Source organism: Delphinus delphis, chromosome 6 (assembly GCF_949987515.2).
Source record: "Delphinus delphis chromosome 6, mDelDel1.2, whole genome shotgun sequence".
Classification (NCBI taxonomy): Eukaryota; Metazoa; Chordata; class Mammalia; order Artiodactyla; family Delphinidae; genus Delphinus; species Delphinus delphis.
The window spans coordinates 36802850-36816761 of record NC_082688.1 but is presented as its reverse complement, the minus strand read 5'-3'; the positions used below and the strand labels follow the sequence as shown (position 1 = coordinate 36816761).

Below are 13912 nucleotides of genomic sequence, written 5' to 3'. Positions count from 1 at the left end.
GCACCAAATCTGTTCCAGGCACTGGCCCACTGAGGGGGTGAATGGGATAAATAGGGTGACTTTTAAAATTCCCTTATACTTTTCTGCTTTTTCCAAGTTTTCTGCTTGAGCATGCGTGCATTACTTTGTAATTAGAAAAAAATGCTATTAAAAAGCAAAATGTTAGAAACTTTAGACCCTATTCCTACCACTGAGGACTCCTAAGAATCTGGGCCCGAAGCCAAGAACCAGGGTATTGTCAGGATTCTGAGGCCGCCTCTAGCTCTCTGACATTCTAAGTATGCTGAGGAAGGAGAAATGCTGGCCTTAGATCAGGGAAAAACTTGAAGGGCTCGATGGAGGCAAGAGAGAGTTTGGGTCAGACTGTACCTTGGACAGGTCACAGGGGAACTGGTGATGCCACATAGGTGGAGGACTGGCTACACTGTCTCAGGTGAATGTGGGACAGTCCACACTAAGAGCTCAAGGGTGGAAGGGGGCAGATAATCTCATGACAATTGGTATCACCATGAGCCCAGGTAATGGGAACAGAGCACACTCCCAGGGCGCAGTCAGTGATGGGTGTGTTTGGGTATCCTGCCAGTGTGCGAACGTGCTTTAGGTGGATGGAAGAGGACAGGGGAATAGAGCCTGCTGTGAGCTCAGGTTGGGAAATCACTCAACTTTTGAGGAAGAAGAGGGCAAAGCTGAGCAAGACACAGTGAGGACACTTGGAGACAACTGATTCCCTGGGGACCCAGTGTCCCACAGAGCAAGTCAGGCACACCATATTCTGCCCGCAGCTCTCCCCTAAAGCCAAAGGAAAGAGGGGCCAGGGAAGACGGTTAAGAATCCGCCTGCCAATGCAGGGGACACGGGTTCGAGCCCTGGTCTGGGAAGAGCCCACATGCTGTGGAGCAACTAAGCCCATGCGCCACAACTACTGAGCCTGTGCTGTAGAGCCCCTGAGCCACAACTACTGAAGCCCGCGCGCCTAGAGCCCGTGCTCCACAATAAGAGAAGTCACCGCAATAAGAAGCCCTCATATTGCAGTGAAGAGTAGCCCCCCACTCGATACAATTAGAGAAAGCCTGCGCGCAGCAGCAGCAAAGACCCAACGCAGCCATAAATTAATTAATTAATTTAAAAAAATAAATTTAGGGCTTCCCTGGTGGCGCAGTGGTTGAGAGTCCGCCTGCTGATTCAGGGGACACGGGTTCGTGCCCCAGTCCGGGAAGATCCGACATGCCGCAGAGCGGCTAGGCCCGTGAGCCATGGCCGCTGAGCCTGCGCATCCGGAGCCTGTGCTCCGCAACGGGAGAGGCCACAACAGTGAGAGGCCCGCGTACCGCAAATAAATAAATAAATAAATTTTAAAAATAAAAATAATTGGGGGGGTGGAATTCCCTGGCAGTCCAGTGGTTAGGACTCGGTGCTTTCACTGCTGGGGGCCCAGGTTCAATCCCTGGTCAGGTAACTAAGATCCCACAATCCACGTAGCTCGGCCAAAAAAAATTTTATTTCCTCTGTCCTTTAATTACCCTCAACCTCTGCTTTCAACTCACTGGAGAAGCCCTAGGGATGCTTTGAATAATAATTACCAGTCATTCTACAAAAATTAAATGCCTCTCACGCACCAGGTCTTATGCCAGGCATGGAGATGAAATGGGGGACAAGAGAAATGTGACCCCTGCCCTTATGAATGCTTTTAATCCAGCATGACACACATGGTAAGGAGTCACCATAAAGTGAGATACACGTTACAAAGGAAATATAGGCTTCTATGCATGCAGGAGTGAAGGGACTGGCCCTAGCCTAGGAGTCAGGGAGGCTTCTTGGAGGAAGTGACATGTGAACTGAAGGATGCCAGGAGGATAAACAAAACAAAACCTGGCTAGGCAGGGCCGGCAATGTGGGTGCGGTGGACAGAGAGACAAATAGCATGGACAAAGGCTCGGAGATAAAACACACATGCACACGCATGCAATGCATTCAAGGAACTGCTATAAGTTTAATAAGACTAGAGCACAGATTGCAAAGGAAAGTGTGATGAGAAAGGAAACTGGAGAGGTAGACACAGGCCAAACCATAGAGGGAATTTATATCAGTAAGACTGTGTCACAAGTAATCGTAAATCAAAGTGGCTAAACGATAAGATAAGATAGTTTATCAGCTCATGCAACTGAAAAGTCCAGATACTGGGGGGGGGGGGAGGCGGGGGGGGGGGGGGACGACTTGGGTTAGCTTAATCCAGCAGCTCAGTCAAATCACCAAGGACTGCTTTCTACCATTCTACTCTGCCTTCCATGGTTTTATCATCTTAAGGCTGGCTTCCATTGGGGTTACAAGGTGGCTGCCCACAGTTCCAGAGGCTGTGTGTTTCCTCATCCATGTCTGGACAAAGTGAAAGTGAATTCCCTCAGTTATCAAATACTTGAGACAGAGAGCTTCACTCTGACTGGACCCACCTAGGTTGCAAACCCATCAAGGAGAACAGGGCAATGGCAGCCCTCTGAAGGCCATGTCAAGTAGTACTATGGACTTTATCCTAAGGGCAATGGGAAACATTCAGAGGTCTTAAATAGGGAGTGAGATTATATGTGCATTTTAGAGAGATCACCCTGGCTAGCTGGACTCAGCAAGACCCATTAGGAGGCTGGTGCAGTTACCCAGGTAAGAGGTGATGGAAGTGTGGACTAGGATGAAAAATGAGGATGAAAAGTTTAGAAGGTAGAATCCATAGTGCTTGATGACTTGACTTTCCTTCAGACGTGAAGGAAAAGATGAAAGATGGCACCAGGCTCCTGGCTTAGACCACTTGGTGGAGTATGGAAGAAGAGGTTTTGGGGACAAATGAATTCGGCTACAGGCCTGTTGAATTTGAGATACTTGTGGGACATCCAAGTGGGGATATCCATTTGGCGGGTGGTTATAGATCTGACATGGGGTAGTCCAACCTGGGGATACTTGGCTGTCCTCAAGTATAGAAGCTATGGGAGTAAATGAAACTGCCTACAAAGGACATGAAGAGGGATATGGGCAGAAGACATGAAGGTCCCCAGCACAAGCTCATTCCTTCTCATCCCGTGCACCCACTTCAGTTCCAAAATGGCTGATGGTGTAGTGGGCTAAATGGTGGCCCCCATAAAGATGTGTCCATGTCCTGACCCCTAGAACCTGTGAATGTGACCTTATTTGGAAAAAGGGTTTTTGCAGATGTAGTTAAATTAAGAATCTTAAGATCATCCTGGATTATCCTGGTGGGCCCTAAATCCAATGGTAAGTGTTCCTATAAGAGACATCCAGTAGAAGACATAAGGACAAGAGAAGAAGGCCATGTGAAGTCAGAAGCAGAGACTGAAGTTTTGCAGCCACAAGCCAAGGAATGCCTGGAGCCACCAGAAGCTAGAAGAGGCCTTAGAGCCTTCAGAAGGAACAGGGCCCTGCCAACACCTTAATTTCAGACTTCTAGCCTCCAGAACTGTGAAAGAATAAATCTGTGTTGTTTTATGCCACCCAGTTTGTGTTAATTTGTTACAGCAGTCCTAGGAAAATAATACTGATGGTGAGCTGGGCCAGAACTACAGGTGAGTCCCCAGGGCCCCAGAAGGGCTGTGATTTGTCTTTGCTTCCAATCCATGTCTGGGGAATAGGGGGCTCTTTTTCCTCCTACTTCACCAGCAAATAGCTCCCTCCTCTGCAGCCCTGGGATAAGCAGAGACATGGCCCTCGATGTCTTAAGACATAGACCCTAATGACCAAAAACTTGGCCTTAAACAACCACAGAGAGGTCGTGTGTCAGGCCGGGGTGGGGGGAGGGGGTGTCCTTAGTCAATCAGTCCTGAGTACACTCTGTCCCTGAGGAGACTCAGGAAACAAGACTCTGGGAGCTCAAACCTGTTTCAGGGTTTGGCAGACTCCCAGTTGCAAAAGCACGATCTTGGGTCAGAGTCCACATTCCCCACCCAGACCAGAGACATAGTCACACACAGAGACAGAGAGCTCAAGAAAGAGACAGCACCATGGAGAATGGCACTTGGGAAATTAGGGAGCTGTAACACAGAGAGAGCTGTACCTAGATGCAATCTGGACTCTGAAATACTGAGAAAAAGCAGCAGAGATGGAGGGGAGACATGTGGACACATAGAAGTGCCAAGGAGAATTGTACAAGGAGACCCTGATGGAGATCTAAAAAGGAAAAAGGTGGAAACATTCAAAACATTTGGAAAGAGGGAAAATGAAATAAAACTAAGATTGGTGTTGGAGAAAGTTCTAGACATACAGACTCCAGACTTCAGTTAGCATGGTGTTTCTGTCCTCCATGCTTCCCATGACCTCCTCCACCTCAACTAGATTAGTCGTTACCACATTCTGTCTTGTCCAGGCCCATCCAGTTTAGATATTACCATGTACTTTCCATGTGTCTGGGTCCAACCAAGGTTCTGACAACACAGCTGACCAAGACAATGAGCTGACCATCAGGAGTTCACACTGGATCAGATTGCCATGGATGGCTCTTAATTTAGCTCCAGAAATGGCAACCTAGATCGTTAGGCTGACTACCTCCTAAGAAGACTGCTTGTTCAGCCATACAAGTTTTGGCATACAGTATGACAGTCACTCTGACAAGGCAGACAGTTTGGGGTGCTGTAGAAATGTGATGTCCTGCTCCTGGAATAATTGCGGTTTGACACACACAGGCCATTGACAATGGGCTCCCTGAGGGCAGGGAAGGCATTTAGTTTGGTTTTTCTCAAGCCCTGTCTCGGTGATCTGCAGAGAGAAAAATGATCAATAATAAAGTAATACTGAACAAAAGACAGACTCAATCAATCAAATACTGGACCCTGCCCTTATGGACCTCAAGGCTATTGGAGCAGATATAATGTCATAAATCACCTTAATATGAATTGGATGCTAGACAAGGTTGTTAGTGAGGGCAAAGAACTGTGGTGGTTCAGAGGCACCAGAAATCTCTTCCTGTGGTGTAAAGTTGGTCAAGCAAGACCTCCTAGAAGAGATGGCCTTTGAGCTGAGTCTTTTTTTTTATTATTTAATTTTTATTTTATCTTAGAGTATAGTTGAGTTACAGTGTTGTGTTAGTTTCAGGTGTACAGCAAAGTGACTCAGTTATACATATACATATATCCATTCTTTTTCAGATTCTTTTCCCATATAGGGTATTACAGAATATTGAGTAGAGTTCCCTGTGCTATATAGTAGGTCCTTGTTGGTTATCTATTTTATATATAGTAGTGTGTATAGGTTAATCCCAAACTCCTAATTTACCCCTCCCCTCCACCTTCCCCTTTGTAACCATAAATTTGTTTTCTAGTCTGTGAGTCTGTTTCTGTTTTGTAAATAAGTTCATTTGTATCATGTGTTTTTAGATTCCACATATAAGTGATATCATATGATATTTGTCTTTCTCTGTCTGACTTACTTCACTTACTATGATAATCTCTAGGTCTATCCATGTTGCTGCAAATGGCATTATTTCATTCTTTTTTAATGGCTGAGTAACATTCCACTGTATATATGGACCACATCTTCTTTATCCATTCCTCTGTCGATGGACATTTAGGTTGCTTCCATGTCTTGGCTATTGTAAATAGTGCTGCAATGAACATTGGGGTGCATGTGTCTTTTCAAATTATGGTTTTCTCCAGATATATGCCCAGGAGTGGGATTGCTGGATCATATAGTAGTTCTACTTTTAGTTTTCTAAGGAACCTCCATACTGTTCTCCATAGTGGTTGTATGAACTGAGTTTTGAATAATAGAAGGGATTTAGACAGAGGAGATAGTAAAGCTGTTTAACATGTTAGTGGGTGCATTCGTGCACAACTACTGACCTACCAGAGTGGAAACTGGTTGGGGCATTCAAGTGGGGTCCTGGAGCCCCTGCTGTGTCAAGCATTACTTCTTTAGTGAGTTCATAAGGTCAGGACAGTCCCTAGGGAGGAGTGGGGTAGCAGGAGCACCCTGGAGTTAGGGACTAGTTACAAACCAGATTATAAATATTTCAATATATTTAATTACCTATACAACCATACTGGTGTCTGTACCTACTGAATGTTAGCCCCAGATAAGGATCTCCTGAGATGGCCTTACTCTCTTCTGGTTTGTTGAAGCCATAGGGGCCTTATTAGAATGTGAGCTGTAGAACAGCAGAGGCTGTTCTCCAGTTCAATGCTGCATCCCTAGGGTCTAGAACAGTGCCTGGAGGACTAGAGGAAGCTTACCAAATGTTAAGTGAATAGGCAGACTGGGAATCCCAGCCCATTGTTGGGGTCCTCTCACTATTCATCTCCTTGCACCCACTTTCCCCCTCCAATTCGTACTCCACACTACCCTTCAACATAACCTAGAATGAGATTTGGATTCTGTCATTCTTCTGCTCAAAGTATTTGGTGCCTCCCTTTTGCCCAGAATGCCATTTTCCCCATTTTTTTTTTTTTTTTTTTTTTTGGTGGTACGCGGGCCTCTCACTGTCGTGGCACAGGCTCCGGACACGCAGGCTCAGCGGCCATGGCTCACGGGCCCAGCCGGATCGGGGCACGAACCCGTGTCCCCTGCATCGGCAGGCAGACTCTCAACCACTGTGCCACCAGGGAAGCCCCTCCCCCATTCTTTTTTAAACCAATTGAACTGCTACTTCTTTAAGCCCTGATCAAATTTTGCCTACTTCTGTATTACTTTCTGAGGCAGAATTCATCTCTCTCCCCCAAATATTATGATGATTTTTGCCCTCACTCACAAGACAGCAAGCTCCTCGGGATAGGGACTGCGTCTTATTCATTTCCATACATCTAGTCTATTAGCCCAATGCCTGACATATGGTAGATGCTAAATAAATAGAAGAGTGAAAGGCATTCCCAGCAGTGAGAACTAAATGAACAAAGGTGGTCAAAGGTTTGGGTAAAAAATGAATAGTTTAATTTGGCTAGGGTATGAGGGAGAGTAGTAGGAGAAAAGATGGAAAAGTCTCTTTGGTAGTATTTTGAGGGGACTTGGAAGTCAACTAGAGGGAGAAGATGGGCAGATAGAAGATACTTTGGTAGAGTGTGGAAAGCCAATGGAGGTTTTTGAGCAAAGGTGTAATATGATGAATAATACATTTAGTTTAAACCTATCAGACTCTCTAATAAATATATACAGTTTTCCATTCATACTCAAATTCGCCTCCCACCTACTCATCCATCCACCCTCCCACCCCCAGACTCCCCCCACAGCTTGCCCTACCCCTTCACCTGCTCCCTGGCTGGGCCAGGGATGTATATATGGGCTGCTTCCCCTCTCAGCCAGAGGACGTGGGGTCCCCAGCTGCCTGGGACTGGGAAGCAGGCCAGGGTTAGCTGAGGTTGGCTGGCGAGCAGCCAGGCGGTGCCAGGGAGAACCTGTATAGTGCCAGGTGGTGCCTTGGGTTCCAAGCTGAGCCCATGACCCTGATAACCTTCTACCTGCGCACATACCTGCCGCTCACTCCACCCCATGCCCAACTTTGCTATCAGGGAGGGGGCACAGGGCCAGACAGACCTGCAGGGCTTTGGCTCCATCTCTACAAAAGGGCCTTCTGTGAGCCAGTCTGCTCCCCTCCAGGCTTGCTCCTCCCCCATCCAGCTCCTGTTTCTGATGCACGTACAGACCATACACACCGTGTCCCAGGACACCCCACAGTCAGCCGCATGGCTCCCCTGTGCCCCAGCCCCTGGCTCCCTCTGTGGATCCCGGCCCCTGCCCCAGGCCCCGCTGTGCAGTTGCTGTTATTACTGCTCCTCCTGGTGCCTGCCCATCCCCAGAGCCTGCTCTGGATGCAGGGGGCTCCCACCACAGGAGGAGATTCATCTGGGGAAGACGATCCACTGCGTGAGGAGGACCTGCCCAGTGAAGAGGATATACCTGGAGAGGAGGACCCACCTGGAAAGTTGGATCCACCTGGAATGAAGACTGAAGCAGGAGAAGAGGATTCTCTGAAGATAGAGGATCTACCTACTGTTGAGACTCCCAGGGATACTCAAGGCCCCCAGAATAATGCCCACAGAGACAAAAAAGGTAAGTGGTCATCAGCTCTGCAAATCTAGGCTCCAGGAGGTTGATGCTTCCCCTCATTAAACCCCAACCCAGGTAGGGATTATTCAGGGAAGGAGAGGAGCCTGTACTCTGATGGTAGTTTTTCCCAACCCCAGGGGCTCCCATGCCACTAGCCCTTTACCCCCTTTCAGAGCTAGATGGGGAGACAAAAAGGGGCACAGATGGAGAGAGGTAAGCAGGAAGAGACGGGAAAGAAGAAAGGGGGAGGCTGGAGAGGAGAAAGATAGGAATGTGGAGAGAAAACAAAGGTGGAGAGAAGTAAGAGTATGAGGGGAGAGAAGAGGAAGGACGGGGGTGTACCAGAGGAAGAGCAGGAAGGGCTTGTAGAAATCACCTCATCTTCAGCCTACAGATGAGGAAACTGAGACCTAGGACTAAGGAAACAGCAGGTAGGAGAACCTGGTATCTTGACTCTCAAGCCAGGAACTTTGGAAAACGAGCTGGAGACCAGAAAGGGAACAGGATGAGTGGGGAGGAGGGATGAATAAGGGAGAAAAAGGTCTACTGATTTGGGCCTGGGAACTGAGGCCTCCACCCATTTTAGAGACCCTGAGACAGTGGTCGCAAACTGGTATCTCCGGGGCCAGCGGGATCTTTGTGTGGCCCGTCAAGCTGTGGCGTTTTACTTGGCTGCCATCTATAGTGCTTTACACCTGGCCTGCTTCAGGCATTTCTGTTACCTGCTATGCTTCTGTAAGACATCTGAATTTGTGAACCTCTGCTAGTGAAGGAGACCCACCTCCTTTTGGCCGCTGGCGAGGGACTGGGCTCAAAGATCAGCTTCTTCATTCTTCTTATTTATGCAGGGGATGACCACAGTCATTGGCGTTATGGAGGTGAGACACCCACCCCCTGCACAGACCCAATGTGGGCACTCAGCTCTGCTAGTGCCTGCACCCCCCGCCCTCTTCCCCCGCATCCGCGTCTGCCAGTCCCTGACACCACCCGCTGCCTCTCTCCCTCCACATCCCTTATTTCTATCTCCTGTCTGGATGCCTCCTGACTCGACCCCATCACTTTTTCTACTCAGCTTCCCTAAAAGTTCCTGATCGTGTCATCAAACTTCCTGTACATACTCTCCCACTCCAGGCGCTCCGCCATGGCCCCAGGTGTCCCCCGCCTGCGCTGGCCGTTTTCAGTCCCCGGTAGATATCCGTCCAGAACTCACCGCGTTTTGCCCAGCCCTGCGAACCCTGGAACTCCTTGGCTTTGAGCTCCCGCCACTACCAGAACTGCGCCTGCGCAACAATGGCCACACCGGTGAGGCGGTCTCGGGGCGGAGCCTCGGGGAAGGGGCGGAGGCTAGCTGGGGATGAGGGACTGTCCCTGGGAGTTAGGCTCGCGCTCTGCGGAGAGAGGGGCGGGCCCGGCTCACCTGCCTCTCACCACGCAGTGCAGCTGAGTCTGCCTCCCGGGCTGGAGATGGCCCTAGGTCCCGGGCAGGAGTACCGGGCCCTGCAGTTGCATCTGCACTGGGGGGCTGCGGGTCGCCCGGGCTCGGAGCACACGGTTGGCGGTCACCGTTTCCCTGCCGAGGTGAGCGCGCAGCTGTCCGCGGAGGGTCGAAGTGGGGCGCGGGGTAGGGGATCTCGCCCACTCCTACCGTGTCCTCTCCAGATCCATGTGGTTCACCTCAGCACTGCATTTGCCAAAGCTGACGAGGCCTTGGGGCGCCCGGGGGGCTTGGCCGTGCTGGCTGCCTTTCTGCAGGTACCAGCCCTGGACACCCCCACCCCTGCTTCCCCAGCCCTCGGGCTCAGAGTATCTTGCCCCAGAGACCCACCCCACCCCGCACCTGGCTATCATCTTCATTTACTCATTAGTTCTTTCATTAACACCCACTGTGAGCTGGGCTCCAACAAAAGGTTCCGAAACTGTGGATCCTTGTCTCCCCACAGCCAGTGAGGGAGGCTGACAGGATAGACATATACACAGGACGCAGAGTCAACAAGGTAGTCAGGGAAGTCCTCACAGAGGAGGTGAAACTTGAAGCCTTCACTAGTGGGAAAGAAAAGGAGATATTCCATGCAGAGCGAACGGTACATGTAAAGACTCAGAATATGGCCCATTCGGGGAATGGCAGATGCAGTAGAATGGACATAAGGAAGAGTCATTTGTCTAATACTCTTATAACCCATAATTTCCCCTTTGCAAAATGCCATATTGTCTAGAGAAGCATTTAGTGACCTCTTTGGACCTGTACTGATCAGGAGTACATACACAATGATTAGAGGAGGCTAGTAGGTTGGAGGGATGGTGAGACACCTGTGGATGGTGAAACACCTGTTAGGCTCACTCCCTCCCTGACTCATGATCGCCAGCCTCACAGCGCAAAGCTCAGAGAAGCACCTTGGAAATAGCATGTCCTGGCTCCAAAACTCAAACACGTGAATTATTAAGGTGAATGCAGAGCTAACATGAATACAAAGTTTATTGGGGTTTCCTGTGGTGGGGACATAGAATGGGTGTGGAGTTAATGATGAGTGAGATTGGAAAAGTAAGTAGAGCCCATCATTGAGAACCTTGTATCCTAGTAAAGTGACCCACCATCCTCCTCTTCCTCCAATTTGCCATTGAAAACTAGTCTGCCTAGTTACGTCAGTTTGCAAAGTAGGAGTATATTGACCTTGAATAATAATACATGAGATATTGTGTTCCCCCAGCGTTCTCAGAGCTGGGAACTGGGGGAGGACTATGGGAACCCACCTCACCTTCAGGCCTCCAGCCATAACCCTAAATACATGTATGAATCTATCTTGCATTATCATCTCCTAGGAAGGCCCCGAAGAAAACAGCGCCTACGAGCAGTTGCTGTCACATTTGGGAGAAATCGCTGAGGAAGGTCAGTTTGTTGGTTTGGCCACTACCCTTGATACCCTTGCTCATAAAGAACCGCCCTTGGGGAGCCTCAGGTCTGAGGATGGAGAAGGGCTCCCTCCCACACAGAGGGGTTGAAATGTGAACTGGCCTACTGTGACCTTGATAATAACTATGAAGCTGAACACAGGCAAACAGACAAAGGCAAACTGCTGGCTACAGGCTTTATGTTTAAAAACCAAACAGAAACTAAGACAAAAACCAAATAAGACCAAAAAAATAGTGTTTGGAACTTTCAGGGGTTGAGTCTGGTTGAGTCTAAAATTTTTCTGAGAGATGTCTATTACTCCTTCATAAGCATCAAATATTTTAAATTTGTTAATACTTTTGTTGGAAATCTTTCTTTCCTTCTCAGTCACTCTAGGTCATTTTAAACTTCACTTGCCCAACTGGACCTTAAGTTTTGCTAAACTAGAGAGAACTGTGTTTTTTGAGTTTTGTGTGTTTTTAAAGTTATAGGTATTTATTTACAAGTTATTCAACGCATTTTCTCTTTTGATTTACTCTGGGCTTAAATCTGCATTCCAGCGTGTTATCACAGTGTGCAAACTAAGAGTGAAGACTCAGAGGGAGGGCCAGGGGAGCAATTCTCTCATTCTGTGCGCCCCAAAGCCTTTTACTACCTCCTGAGTCATGTCTTGCGCTGAGTTATGGGAAGGGACACACTCAGTGAAGAAGTGGTTTCTGGGAGTTGAGTCAGCTTGGCTTCTGGGAGATAAAAATGTATTCCTGTACCCCAAAGCTTTGTTGTGTGTATGGCCGGGGGGGGTCAATCTATGTGGGACTCCAGCACAGGTCCTCTCCACAGACTCTGAGACTTGGGTCCCAGGACTGGATGTATCTGCACTGCTGCCCTCTGACCTCAGCCGCTACTTCCGATATGAGGGGTCTCTCACCACACCCCCCTGTGCCCAGGGAGTCATCTGGACTGTGTTCAACCAGACAGTAAAGCTGAGTGCTAAGCAGGTGGGGCTGGGGTATGGTGGTGACATAGGGGATGAGGGGGAAAGGGTTGTAGGTGGAGGTGAGAAAGAGGAGGCATAAAGAGATGAAGTGGCCGTGTTGGAGATGAGGGAGACGTGGACAGTGGGTCCCTGAGGTGCTGGCTGTAAGCCTGTGACCCTTTTGCTTCTGTGTCATGAGCCCACCCCCACTGTCTGCTGACCTCCCCAGCTCCATGCCCTCTCTGACTCCCTGTGGGGACCTGATGACTCTCGGCTACAGCTGAACTTCCGAGCTACACAGCCTTTGAATGGGCGAATAATTGAGGCCTCCTTCCCTGCTGGAGTGGACAGCAGCCCTGGGACCGTTGAGCCAGGTGCAGCTTTGTCTACTGATGCCATGCCCCCTGCCCCCAGCCACAGGTCCCTCATCCTCCCCATGTGTCCTCATTTGTCTGTCACTGGTGATCACCACCCCTGGCTCTAATGTCTCCTTTTTCTCCTCAGTCCACCTGAATTCCTGTCTCGCTGCTGGTGAGTCTGTGCCCCTCCTCTGGTTCCTGAGGCTGGGGGCATCCCTTGGCACCATCCAGCCTCAGGGACTAGTCAGGACCACCACTGCTACCTCTCCATTTCTGCAGAGCACACTCCAACCCCAATAGGATAGCGTCAGATCAAGGCAGGGGGGTTCCCCTGTTGTCCCCAGTGCAAGAGTTGGTCAGAATGAAGCTCCAGAAATCTCCTTGCATCCTCCTTCCCAAACAACCTCTTTCGTTTTGTTTTTAGAGAGGAAAAAAGTGCTCATCTTACCCCTTCTTGTGTATCCACCCCCATCCCTTTGCTGGCCTCTGCTGGATTTGGAGATGCTGGGGGCAGCTGGAGAATTTGGGGCAGGGGTGGCGTTCAGGTGGAAGAGGCTCTGAGGGAACCTACAGACTCCTCTTCACTCCCTGAGGCAGTCTCTCTCCTCCTCCCTCCAGGAGACATCCTGGCCCTGGTTTTTGGCCTTCTCTTTGCGGTTACCAGCATCGCCTTCCTTGTGCAAATGAGAAGGCAGCAAAGGTATTTTACTAACCCTCTCCCTCAGGCCCAGCCCCTGCTGCCCAAGTGGAGTCCAGAACAGCTTCATGCAAATTGCATGCAAATGAGCTCATCCTTGGTGAGATTTCTGATTAGGGTTCCCTGTTGTGTAGACACCCAAGTGGGACCAAAGGAAGTGTCAGGTACCACCCGGCAGAGGTCACGGAGACTGTTGCTTAGAGGCCTGCAACTTGGAGAATGTGCAGAGAAGCTGGCCAGAGGAATCTGAGGGGGAGCTGGAGACTTTGTCCTGCCCATTACACTACTTCCTTTTAAGCCTCCAAAGATATATTTTTTAAATAAATATTTCTAATAAAGTCTGTGGAAGGCGTATCCTTGTTCCCCAAATCAACAGGATGGTGTGTTCATTTCCTATTGCTGCTGTAACAAATTACCACAGACAGTGGTAACGGAAATTTATCCTCTTAAGAGTTCTAGAGGTCAGATGTTCAAAATGAATCTTCTGGGCTAAAGTCAAGGTGTTGGCAGGGCTGGTTCCTTCTGGACACTCCTGAGGAGAGGATATTTTCTTGCCTTTTTCAGCTTCTAGAAGCCAAGCATTCCTTGGCTTGTGGCCCCTTCCTTGCATCACTCCAATCTCTTGCTTCCATTGTCACATCTCCTACAACTGCTTTTAACCTTCTTGCCACCCTCTTATAAGGACCCTTGCGATTATGTTGGGCCTACCCAGTTAACCTAGGATAACCTCCCCATCTCAAAATCCTTAGCTTAACTAAAGTCCCCTTCCCATGTAAGGTAACATTTCACAGGATTAGGGTATGGACATCTTTGGTGGGGGGACATGATTCTGCCTCATGTAGATGTTATCAGGAAGCAGGGAGAAATGACCGATATTGTTGGAATGACTGTGTGTGTGTGTGTGTGGACAAGCTCGGTCTTTAGGCTTAAAATCACACTGAGGCTTTTGGGTTTTCACCCTG

General features: G+C 49.1%; 1 protein-coding gene across 3 annotated transcripts; it reads left to right on the top strand.

Annotated features, from left to right (window-relative positions):
* Positions 1 to 7369: 7369 nt before the first annotated feature.
* Positions 7370 to 13310, top strand: CA9 (carbonic anhydrase 9). Of its 3 annotated transcripts, none has more exons than XM_060013401.1 (11): positions 7649 to 8034; positions 8880 to 8909; positions 9163 to 9333; positions 9467 to 9609; positions 9691 to 9783; positions 10849 to 10915; positions 11759 to 11916; positions 12124 to 12268; positions 12399 to 12425; positions 12872 to 12947; positions 13085 to 13293. In XM_060013401.1, exons 1-11 carry the CDS (start codon positions 7668 to 7670, stop codon positions 13149 to 13151), a joined length of 1344 nt encoding a protein of 447 aa, XP_059869384.1. In that variant the 5' UTR covers positions 7649 to 7667; the 3' UTR covers positions 13152 to 13293. The 3 variants fall into 3 exon arrangements, with proteins under 3 accessions (XP_059869382.1, XP_059869384.1, XP_059869383.1); XM_060013400.1 differs by having other exon boundaries at positions 12872 to 12953; XM_060013399.1 differs by having other exon boundaries at positions 7370 to 8034; positions 12872 to 13310.
* The last annotated feature ends 602 nt before the right edge of the window (positions 13311 to 13912 follow it).

Bases quoted from the DNA above. Each gene is read 5' to 3' on its own strand.
- CA9 (XM_060013399.1), top strand. From the start codon at position 7,422: ATGACCCTGATAACCTTCTACCTGCGCACATACCTGCCGCTCACTCCA. The intron at 8,910-9,162 runs GTGAGACACCCA...CTCCCACTCCAG, and splicing joins CAGTCATTGGCGTTATGGAG to GCGCTCCGCCATGGCCCCAG. The intron at 9,610-9,690 runs GTGAGCGCGCAG...TGTCCTCTCCAG, and splicing joins GTCACCGTTTCCCTGCCGAG to ATCCATGTGGTTCACCTCAG.